The sequence below is a fragment of the Dysidea avara genome, chromosome 7, assembly GCF_963678975.1.
Source record: "Dysidea avara chromosome 7, odDysAvar1.4, whole genome shotgun sequence".
Lineage (NCBI taxonomy): Eukaryota > Metazoa > Porifera > Demospongiae > Dictyoceratida > Dysideidae > Dysidea > Dysidea avara.
Window position 1 is genome coordinate 20,981,642 of NC_089278.1, and position 12,301 is coordinate 20,993,942.

General features: G+C 39.4%; 1 protein-coding gene across 1 annotated transcript; it reads right to left on the reverse strand.

Moving 5' to 3' along the window:
- Positions 1 to 160: 160 nt before the first annotated feature.
- On the reverse strand, positions 161 to 1,049 carry LOC136261095 (TNF receptor-associated factor 3-like). Its single transcript, XM_066055063.1, has 2 exons — positions 327 to 1,049; positions 161 to 208 (listed from the first exon to the last, which is right to left on the reverse strand). Exons 1-2 carry the CDS (start codon positions 1,047 to 1,049, stop codon positions 161 to 163), a joined length of 771 nt encoding a protein of 256 aa, XP_065911135.1.
- Positions 1,050 to 12,301: the final 11,252 nt, after the last annotated feature.

Below are 12,301 nucleotides of genomic sequence, written 5' to 3' on the forward strand. Positions count from 1 at the left end.
GGTACCCTCATGGTGCTCTTTAATGGAAACAGAGAAGTGTCAGGCATTTTAATAGTCATATTATATTGAGTCGAGTCACCAGTTTGTAGTTGGTTGAGAAGGTACACTTCCACAGATCCTTCCATAGGCCACACTAGTTCATCATCATGTACACCTTTCATCAAACAAATAAACACTGACATGTGACTACCTTTTGAACCTTCATAACCTGCAGCAACTACACACACACACAACTTGTACCCACCCTTGTGTGTATAGAATGGGATAGAAAACCAGTTTGAGCCTTCGTTCCTGTGCCTGCTAAATTCGTTCATTTTCAAGATCACAGGTGCTATTTGGTAATCAGGCAGAAACAGTAAACTTTGTCGGCAGAGACTTATCTGCTTTTGAAGGTTACTAATCTCTTGTTTTTGTTTGGTAGAGTCAAGTGTATCCAACAATCTTATCATGGACAGCACCTCAATTACACCACATGCAAGGGTAGACTGGAAAGCATTCAGTTTTTCTTTAACCTTTGTTAACTGTACTTTGCTTGACTGTAGTTCTTTAGTAGCAGCAGTCAATCTGGCCTTGACTAGGGCAAGATGTTTAGTAGCATCATCTTTGTTGTGTTCATCACTTTCCTGTCTTGTTACCATGGTATCACACCCAAACATGCTGAATTCACAAGTGACAACTTGAAGTGGACAAGTATTCCTGTGCTCCGACAAGTTCTCATTGGCAATGTCAATACCACAATTATTGGGACAGGTAACAGGCACCTTAGAACACTCCTCCAAATGTTGGTCTTTGATAAATCTTTTCTCTCCTCTAACAAGGCAATGTGGGCAGTTGATGACAAGCAACGGACACTTGTTCTTGCAATGTGATCCAACATCACTTCGTAGTAACTTTGTCCCACATGACCTGGGACAACTTGTCATTTCATATAAACAGCCATTGTTGCTTTTGAGATGAGAATCAAGATCATTTAGTCTTCCACGCCATTTACACCCAGCTGCCTCATTGTTACAATACACCTGAAGGTTATACAAGTCACGGTTGGACATTTTATTGGGGTATGCTTTGAAATCATAGTCAAGGCACTTTGGACAGGTTAGAATGGCGGGCCCCACTGATCGCTTGTATTGCTCCAGGCAAATCTGACAAGTGTTGTAACCGCAGCAGGTTGTGAGAAGCGGATCACATGATGGAAGGTGACACAAAAAGCAGATTAGCGAGTGTGGTATGTCACTCACAAACCTGTAACGATGACCGCCTGAGTATTCTGTCACTATTGAATCCATTAAGGTTTACTGCAACACGACTATCAATCGAAACGCTAGCGTATATGAAAGGCTAGTAGCCTTCTTCTTATCTCAGCTTTCGCGCAGGAGCTTATTGGTCCTGCACAAATTATTCACGCTAGTTTGTGGGTGCAATCGCTTAACAAGACAATTGAGGTGTAGCCTACAGTTAGCCGTAGTATTTTGTTGCTATTGCTGAAGAGTTTACAGGCAAGGAGGAATACTAGAACTATCACGTTTTCAACACGTGATTCACGATTTTTTTTAAAAAAAGGGGTGTAACTATGGCACGATGTTTGGAGAGGCGTATTTGCAGCTAAAAGCTAGTTGAATTGTGTATTGTTTGTAGCCTGAGATCGTCGTGTGCAGCCGTGTCGGTTGGCAAGATGACGCATTGTTTGAGTGGAGGATTCAAATCGATGCAGCTACTATTAGCATTACTAGTTCTGCATTGCTGTGTAATCAGCAACGTCCATGGTATGTGCTGTGTATTGTATTACCATGCACCGTGCCTATATGCAGTAATGCACCTATCAATGTTAAGCCCCACTACCCCCCCCTCCCGGGCTTACTAAGGGATTAGTGGGGGATTTTCGCCGATTTGATCAGAAATTTTTCCCCAGACCGTTCGAAATTTTAGGCGTTTGCTTTAGCTTGCGAGCTATAAGAATTGATCTGTTTCCTAAAGTTTATTCCAGCGATACTACATGGAGATTTGACCACTAGTTGTTCCCCAGTGGGTGGAGAATTTGATTTTTCAAAAAGTCAAATCCCCACCATTTCCCCCACTACGCCCGGGAGGGGGGAGGTGGGGGATAACATTGATAGGTGCATAATTACCATATGCTTGCAATAAGGTAAGGGCGGGCGTTTCCAGACAAAGTTTGTACATGTATTAGAAAATTATTTATTTCTCCTCAACGGAAGAACGGATTCTAACATGCTTGGTGCCGAATTGTAGCCAATGAAATAGGCTATCAGTGGTATAAATTGTGAGTGGTAAAGTGTAGGGTACTAGGAGAAAGAACGGTCTAAACTTGCAATTTGAGAAAATGCTAAAAATTTATGTGGCTGGGGTTTCAGGACACCAGTAAAAGTAGGCGTACCTGGCATTGCTATGGGAATTGCTGCACTCCACTGAGTGCCATGGCCCAGCAGAGACTGATAGCGTTCTGTTTGGCTGGTTACTTCGTTTATGGCAGCGATTTTTTTTGCAGCAGAATTGTGTTATGCTGCTTCGGATCTTGCAGTTGTCTTGCAACGCTTTCAAAGATGCGACATTTGATCTACTGCCTGGAAATCTGTACCAGCCCTTACCTGAACACAGAAACAGCATACTGGCCCAGCGGATCCTTGCTGCAGGCTTCTCCGGGCTGCTGGTTGTGTTGATTGCGCATTCAAGTTGACACGACGCAGGTAATGGGCTTGGAATCCAGTTGTACTATCTCTAAACCATATATCCGTTCAGTGTATAGTGTGATTGACAATTTTTGGTGCATATGGTCGCTCAGAATTACGAACGATGCCCTCAATCTACTGTTAACACGCGTATAGAAAGTTTTTTACACAAAAATATTCTACATGCGCAAGCAAATCGTGACGAATCTCACTAATCCTTGAAGCTATCGAGATAAAACTTTGGTATTTTATAGCACACAAGTGGGGTACTTGGGCACTCAAACCATAGCCTGATTGGTTTCCATTCCATCCTTCAGTAGTGGATTAAAAACGAAGTGTCCGGAATACCCAGCTGTCCGGAAACCCCCTTACTTACCTTACTATAAGTTTAAGAACAATTTAGATAATTACTGGCATCAAATTGGATATGGACAGACTAAAAGGCCCTCGGCCTATTAACTTTAAGTTACCTGTAATGATTGTACATTGTCCATAATTTAATACTAATACTACTATCTTTGGTTTGGTAGGGTTACTGCCCGGTATGGCACCAAAATCTATTAGAGCCCAGTCTGGGGCACCCCCTCCCCATAGGTAAGAAGATTCATAAGAAACGTACAGAAAATTATTAGCTTCAGCTAGACAACCACTTCATTTTAGGCAGTTGAGTGCTGCATAACTCGGCCATATCAAAAATAGTCATTGGATTATGAAACTAATAAAAGTAAGATAAATTTCCTAAATTCTGTATTTTAACACACATTGAAAGGCTCAAAACATGGGCAGTTTCCAGCAGTGTTCTTTGGTGGTATATAAGGCTCCTGCCCATGCAAAAGCAACCCTAGATATGTCATTGACTCAATACAATGTCATCTGGTACCCTAGCACTGCTGCTAGTCAGCCATGTACCCCAGGCTCCCAGCAGTAGATTCCTGTTCCTAAGTGTTAGTGTGTTTGAATTTAAAAGCATTGATTCTGAGCTTGGCCTCCCCAGGATTGGAACTTGATCAGTCTATATACCTTGCATACCAACTCTTCGTATGCACTGCATGTATACATTTCTTTGTGCTGTTCATATAGAAATGCTGCATGATATGCAGAGATAATGTAACTCTTTCCAAAACAGCAACCTAACAAACTCTGTTTGGCTAGAGAAGTTGATGTTATAGTTGATCAAATATCCACTAGTATATCTGCATGTGTAGGCAACCTCCTTGTTTTATTTCTATGATCCCTAATCAAACTTATAACTTCTTAATTTTTCCTTGTACTTGTTTGTTTACTTTCTTTGTAACACAATTGTGACTGGTGAACCCACACATACCACATCGAAGTTTAGGATGGCATCAGACATGAACACATGCTAATTACTGAAAGCGAAGTGGCAACTATGTTCTGTCAGTACAAATGAAGTACCTTCCCAAGGAAGTATCCTAGATCTATTATTATTTGCTTCATTTATAAAAGATCTACCTAACTGCTTACAGTTTTCTAGCACTTTTATCTATGTTGACGATACCAAATGCCTGAGACACAGAAGTGGTCCAAATACACCTGAAATGATTCTCCTGCAAAAAGATCTAGACAACCTCTTCCAAAGGGGCATAACATCTGATTTCAGCAAGTTTGCACACTTGCAATTGTGGTTAAAGAACTATACTACTGTTACCTATTCTTTGACAACAAGTCTATTGCTACTGTCATGTTGATAGTATAAAAGACCTTGGGATAATTATAACACAACCTTAATATGGGTTAACATGGGAGAGCCACTAAAATCTAATATCAGGCAAGGCCTACAAACACTCGTACAAGTTTTTCAGGTAGTGGCCCAATCGTGTCTATAGAAGAAAGTTATCTATCTCACTCATTCGCTCACTAATCCTCTATTGTTCACAAAGTATGACCTAATTAAAACATCAATATATTAGAAAGAATACAGAGGCAAGCTACAAAGTGGATTTTGAACAACTACCAATCATCATACAGGTCTTGCCTGGTGACTCTATGTCTGTCACCAGTAATGTATGTTTATGAAATGAACGATATCATATCCTTTATTAAGTCTTACAAGCAACTTTCAACATTATGAGTATGTACAGTTTCTAGTACTCGTTTTAGTTCATCTCAAAAAATGATCGATCACAGATGTTCCTCCAACATAGCTGGGAAAACTACAAGGCCTAGTGCTGTTCACTAACTGAGATTATGATCTACATTGATCAAAGACACAAGTGTATAATACTTATGCCTCTTCATGCTGGTGAACGAAATTGTATGGCGGTTCTATTTAACACCGATCAAAACAACTTAGTGCGTGACCTGCATTCCACTGTGGGACATGTTTGCTCTGTAGTTTGCTCATCAATCAGAGAGAGATGGCAGATCCTAGAGAGATGACAAGGTAGAAAGCAGATGCACAATGGGTTAGTGTTAATTAGCATGGGTAAAGTGGCGTGGGTGGTTGTTCACCTACCTCAGGATGCAAATAGACATGGCATACATTAGTGTGTCTGGTAAGTATATATCTAAACAAAAACAGCCAAGCTATGAAAAGGTGTAGCCAGAACCTGGGCCACCCAGGTCCAGGCCCGGGTAGCAATAATTGTATTATCACCAAGATCAAGATACTCTAATAGAGCAGTCAATCACTTTAATAAAGCAGTCACAGTATTCAGAGAGGCAGTGTAGCAAACGTTGTAGCTATAAATCAGGAGATATAGTTTGTGGAGGGCAGCTATTGTCTGCAGGTAGTTACCTTTTTTTGGTCTTGCTGTACAGCTAGGCCCTGGGATCACCAAAAGTCTGGCTACACCCCTGAAGCTGTGCAAAAAGGGTGCAGCCTTCAATAGCCAGGGTGAAAAGTTGTGACAGCCAAGAAATGGCTGCAGTAATGTTAATTCTAGCATAAGTCGCCAATTATTGGCACCATTTCATCACGCAATTGTAAATCCTTAATTCAATAACGTATGGACCTCCGATTTAAACCATTTAACAGAACAGTCCTTCATCTCTTAGCGCACCAAATTTTAATTACCTCACGTGAGTGAACATCTTGTTATAAGGAAAATTGCAATGCCTATTGTGCACCAATTATCGGCATGGGGTACCTATTATCGGAAACTGTACTATTGTGATTGACCAATTATCAGCACAAAGTATAATTTTGTATGCAACTCTGATGCCTCGTTGGTTCTTTGTGAAATTTTTATGGGAGGTGCAGTCCTTGGATAACTCCGTTACACAGCAGTTTTATGAAGATGAGGCCAGCTGTTCAAGAGATATTCAGGTTAGATTGCAAAAGTATACTGATTTCCAATATAACATTATTTTTACCCAATTTCGTGGTTAACCAGCTAGCTTGTATAGTACTTTAACAACAATAATTACTGAATGAAAACGATTGTAAGAAATGTTTTAGAGTGTATAACAGTCCATTGTGGTACTGGGTAGTCTCCATATATCTCGTAGCCACTATACTTACAAGTGCCGATAATTGGTACCTGCTGATAATTGGCGACTTACACTATAATAAATGCATATAACAGTCATTATTAAAATTAATAGTATTAACATCACTGTAGTTTTTTGTGGCCCCAAAGCTAGCCATAGGTTGGCTTTGGAGTTTGTTTTTACCCATACTTCTTATCTACAGACACAATGATGATTATTGAAGACAGAAGTTATAACTGTATTGTTTCATTTGACTCTTTGGTAGAATTATTGTAATACTCTAATAAAACATATTTTGAGTATTTACACATTTGGATGTTCTAAAATGAATTTCCATTGGTAGATTATAAACTTTACTACTAAGTGGATTTTAACCAGAATTTTCATTTATAAAGTAGAGTGTTAACAGCCTTAAGGATTTGGGTGTTTCTAGTTTGAACTCTGGGAAGTTTTTTTTTCGACATTTTTATGCACTTTATACTCTGCAGTGCTTGTCCTATTAGAGTATCTTGACATCGTGATTTACAGTTGTTTGGTTTTTGCCTTGTAACTCTGTAGCTGTTACTTCTTTGTTTTTCAAACCATTAAAGGTACTGCTACAATAGCTAACCTATGTACACACTGAATTCCAAGGTATTCCCATAAGTGAGCTGTGACAGAAATTCAAACTTTTTTACATGTATTAACGTTCATAGCACCGTGGACACTTATCAGATTCCTTCAAACTTAGTACATGAGTTCACCTTTATACATTCTGCAAAATTTCAAGGTACGTAATTGAATTACACCTTTGTGCTTTATAGCAAGTTTTGCTAAGTGTGTGAAGAAATAATCTAGGCCTTTAAGAAAAAAAAATTTAAACTTTGGTCACTTGTATCTCACAAATGGCTGGAGCAATTTTAATCAAATGTGCTGTGTGGTCTACCCTTCCTGGAGGACAACTATAATGCAAAAAGGGTGTGCTTTGGAGGAGGGATTATGCAGGAATTAAAATTGCTTTTTCTTTCTTCCTGTCAATATACACACAGTGTGATGCGCCCGCTGTCTTGACCACACAACATACTACTGTGTGTCTTGATTTAAAAATTAATGTGAAGTAGGGATCTGAGTGATAAAAACCAGAAATATGAAAGATGGTTTTACAACAAAGTCCTGTGAGAAAATCCCTATTGTTTTGTTCAATGCCAAGGATTTTCTCACAGGCCCATGCTGTAATACCATCATTCATATCTCTTGTTACACTGGTTTTTATCAGTTGGATCCCTAATTTTTAATACACTAGTTTGTTTAGTTTATAGAGTATAGCTATTATTATCTATATATGTGTGACTGTTTCATTAGAAAATTTAACATGGCTCTAGTATTAGGGTGACTGCCTCATTAGAGTATCTCAAGTGAACCTCAGATAATTGGCCATGATATATTTTAAGGGGCATGGTCTTTCCGTGCCTCTTTTCTCTGTGCTACAAGTAAGAGATATGGTCGGCATGATCAATTGTGCAATAAGTACAGCTAGATAATTAAGGGGCAGCTCAATCATTATTGGTGCTGCTAGATCACAAAGAAACATGGTCAATTTTATCATACAGCTACAGGTATGGTATCTACTAGCTAGTACTGAGCAATATCTGCAATGACAAAATTTGGTGTCATAATTGACAAAATAGCCATGTTAGTGCTGGGGCTTCAGAGACTTTGGCACACAGTATCAGTGTGCGAAATAACGGTCGGTCACCGGACAATTTCTGGTCAATTACACCAGGTGTCAGCCTATAATTGAATTTGTCCGGAAATACTGTCCTTTCAAAGTTTATAGGGTTAGGATTGGGCTAGGAGGGAGGCCAGACATGATGGTATTGACATGTAATTAAGTTATGTGTTGTTGGCTTGTACTGACCACGAAGGCATGCCCAAGTTTACCTCTGAGGTTAACAGTTTACTATGTTGTGCCAGCCTACTGTATCAGTCACATGCACTTCAGTAGTAAAATGTATTTATAATCTGATTGCCATTAGTACTTTCACTTGTGGTATTTATGATATCAGCACAACCGGATTTTAAGGCTAGAATGAACAATGCATCTGTGATAGAGCCACTATATATTCTAAGCCTAAGCTAAGTTTGACCATATACAGGGTAGGTATATCATTCCAAGACAAGCAGAAGGCTTTGACTGAAGTCCTCATAACTCTTTTCCTACAAAGGCCCAATTGATTCCATAGAAGCCCTTTCATGTGGCCAGTAGCTAATCAGCTCTACAGTACATTGGTGCTGGTCCCAATGTTTGAAACAAACATACAAGTGGTAGAAACACAGGAAAGGAGAAACAATAGAAGTTAAAATGTCCGGTCAAATTGCTTGATGTCCACTCAAATTTCACAATGCCCTGACAGTACGACAGGACACGTCTGAAAAGTTATTTCGCACACTGCAGTATTAGAGCTGAATGTTGTCTGTAGTTTCTTACACATGGAACCATAAGATAATAAACATAAGTACACGTACCGTGATGGTGCAAAACGCACTCCAACAAGGAAAGCAGATCAAAAATGTGACCGAATTTTGGAAAACTGTCGATATACGCACAACAGTACTTTTGTAATAAAATGCATTTAAAAACTATGGGTAAAAAACGTAAGCTCCAGAAAAAAAATTACACAAGTTTTTATCGCCTCACTGGTGGGCGAATTAAGCCGCCAATGGATAACTCCTGGGCATCATCGTGTTCGTCTGTCCATAGGGAGTACAAAAATCTTTGTTTCATCTCCATACATGAAAAGATTCCAAAGTTACAGACGTTTGTTTACGTTACGGTGACGAAAGAATTTACCGACGATTGTTTTTCAGTGAATTTGCCTTCCTTTTCAAACAAAGAAGCATGCCTGGGGGAACAACTATACCTTGGTGGATGCACAGATGCATGGCGAACACAATGAGCCACGATTCAATTCCGTACGTCATTGTATCAGTAAGTTATGATGGTTTATGTAAGCGCCTGTAGATTCTTTTCTTGATAGCTTCTGTACATATCAAATTATTTGCTCGTCCGGTTGTCTAGTGCTGTATTTCCAATGCTGCTTAACTTAGGAAGCTGAAACTTGGCTAGTCCATTCCTCTGTCCCTGTAGAAAACAAAGAACAAATAAAATGCATTTTGAAAATTGTGCAGATATCGACGGTTTTCTAAAATTAGGTCACAAATTTTAAATTCAGACACAAATAGGCTTATTTGTATTGCATTATATACTACAGGTGTATATGCCTCACCTTCGCTCTTTTTTGAATTTATAAACACTATCATAGGGAAACACTATCTCGCCCAATACCTCCCTGTACAAAGTCCCCACACTACAACGGCCATTTTGTTTTGTGACATCATAGATAATACACGAAACGTAATCGCAACATCAAGAAATGCCATTGTGGTTATCACTCATACCTCTTACAGCAGTGTGAATGCTTTAAACAATTTTGTAGCATCTAAATACGATGAACAGTGTCAATGCAGAAAAATTAACACCTCGGTATGGTTTTGTTGCTTGAAGATGATTACCAGCTTGATCGAAGATTAAAGATAAAATAAAATGAAAGGTGCAGAGGGTAGACACTCGTCGGAACCCCAAAAAAGCACATTCCACTGGTGGAGTTTGTTATTGTGGTGTAATATGGTGGTTATACAATGTGTCGTTTAGCCTCTAGCTAGCGACTATGATCAGGAAGGCAGACCAAAATTTAACTCCAGTGCTGGTCACTGTAAAGTGCTAATAATAATAATAAATTTAAGTGTTTTTTTTTAAATCCACTATTCATTCTTATGTAAGAATTTCATTGTATATCTAGTACCAGTAAGACTCTTCCGTAAAGTTGTCTTCCGTCATGTAAGATGTTTCTATGTTGGTTTATATGGGAAGTATTTTTGGACAACGTGTCATTTTGGGGGGGAAGGAGTACCATACTGTAGGATACCAGGTAGGCATATATATGCAGAGTTGGAGGTAATGCATTATGCAATAAGTAATATTATCAAGACTCACGGTAGTGAGTCGCGAGGCCAAGAAGCACAAAGCGTGCACCCACAATGATAAACACGCTACCACTACTGTGAGTCATTTACATGAGAGATCGATTATGCAATCTTTTAAAATCCGCATGGCGAAATCTCAGCCTTACTAAAAGATTCCACCTCAAAACCAGTGGAATGTAACCTTTGTATAACCACACGAAAAGTCAGGAGAATTGTTGGAGTAGTTTGTTCTATCACCCACCCATTTACAATGCATTAATTAAATTATTTATTCAAATGTGCATCGTTCTTTTTTTCATTTTCTTCATCATTACATCCCATTGAAGTGATTTTCTTTCAACCATGAAGTCATATTGTAAAAAGGCTGCGGCTGTCAGGGGCTTTTTACACAATGTATCTGTACATTTAATTTCACTGAAAGTTTTTTGTTAGTTTATGAGATCACTTTTGTGCTCTTTGAAGATTCAAACTTGCCGCTATAACGTCGAGGTGTGAGGCGCCTGCCTCAATTCCCAAACAGCGTGGAAGTGGGAAAGGTCATTAGCCATAGCGAGCTGGCTGATTTGATGGACACTGTGCTGTCAACTCCGGGTTTAATTGTGAATCCAGTCACTGATTTGTTTTAAATTCACCACGGTATGCCTCCACTGACTCGTTATAGCGTTACTCCCCCATGCAGGGCCGTACCAGCATATAGCTGTTTCATACCCGCTGTAGTGTTGGGATACAGTAGAAGTAATTCACTGCTACATTACCAGTGCACGTCTCTAATCCCGCCCCAGCCATTCAGTGCCGGTGAAAGTGTTCACTAAAAGCCAGCATCAGCGTATCACCTTTCAGTCACCGCAGCACTTGTTAGACCCTCATGCAACCACCCACAATTATAGAAACTCTTTAATGATAGCATGAATACACTGTAAGAGTAAATGTTTACATTATGATGATCCCATAAAATAAAAAAAACAATGGCTACAATAGCACAAGAAGCCAGATACACTAGCATTTGGCTATGAAGTACCACCAAGAGTTCATTATAGTAGCGGGGTCTTGGTACCACATATTAATTTTTCTTCACCATTTGCATGATTTGTCTATTGACCATAAATTCACCCGCCAACAGTCACAACATCAGTATCCACCCTGCACATACAGAAAGGGATACAGTATATGGTAAGGCACAGCTAACTAAAAACATGTAATCATATAGTCAGACTAACATGTCAAATATGTATAGTGTGTGTGTAGCATATGTGTGTACATATTGTTATTCAACCTGAGTATGTGTCTGGGCCAGTTCTTCAAATCCAGGATCCTGCCATAGTCCCACAACTAATATGCACTACACACATACACCAACATTCCAATTATACTCACCACATGTTGTAGTTGGACTTCAACAAGTGTACTTTACAAACGTTTTTATGGTCAGGAGGTCCTACATAGGTTCCTTGGGTTGATCAGATTGAGGCAGGTCTTGTATGGGAGGAGACAGCAGATAAAACAGTGTGACTAACACCTATACAACATGAGCATCACATCATTTTATATACATTAAAGTGGGCATCCCACATAGCCATTCCCAAGATGTATTATTCAGCATACTGAAGCTAGTTGATGACCAATTTTGCAATATATTACTTGGCTTGTTGTGTGGTTCTCACCTATGCTACATTGTTGACATAACAATTTTTGTTGCTAGGAGACATATAAACTAGGAGGGACTAATGGTTATAGCATAATGGTAAACAAGTTACAACAGCAAAAGAAATTTTATAACCAGCAGTGATCTAGTCTATATTATAAGACTGAAAAGCCGTCCGTCCGTCTGTCTGCATTCCATTTGATGTCAGGCATGTACTCTTGAACCGCTGCACGTTTCGAAGCGTCTTTGTGTCTAAATAAGCGCTCATTATCCAGCTCTACAATGACAGTTTCGAAAAGTTTGTGCAAGCTATCGTTTGTCCGTTACCGCTCTTTAAACGCGAAGGTGTAGAAGAAAAATGGCTTAAATTCTTTCTATAAACCGCAAGTAGACACCTATCTCAGTCCATTTGTACAGGTCTTTATAAGACAAAAATAAACATGTAGCCTCAGGTGTAGGACAGGTAGGTGAATGGGTTAGACAGCCGCCTTACGTGTAG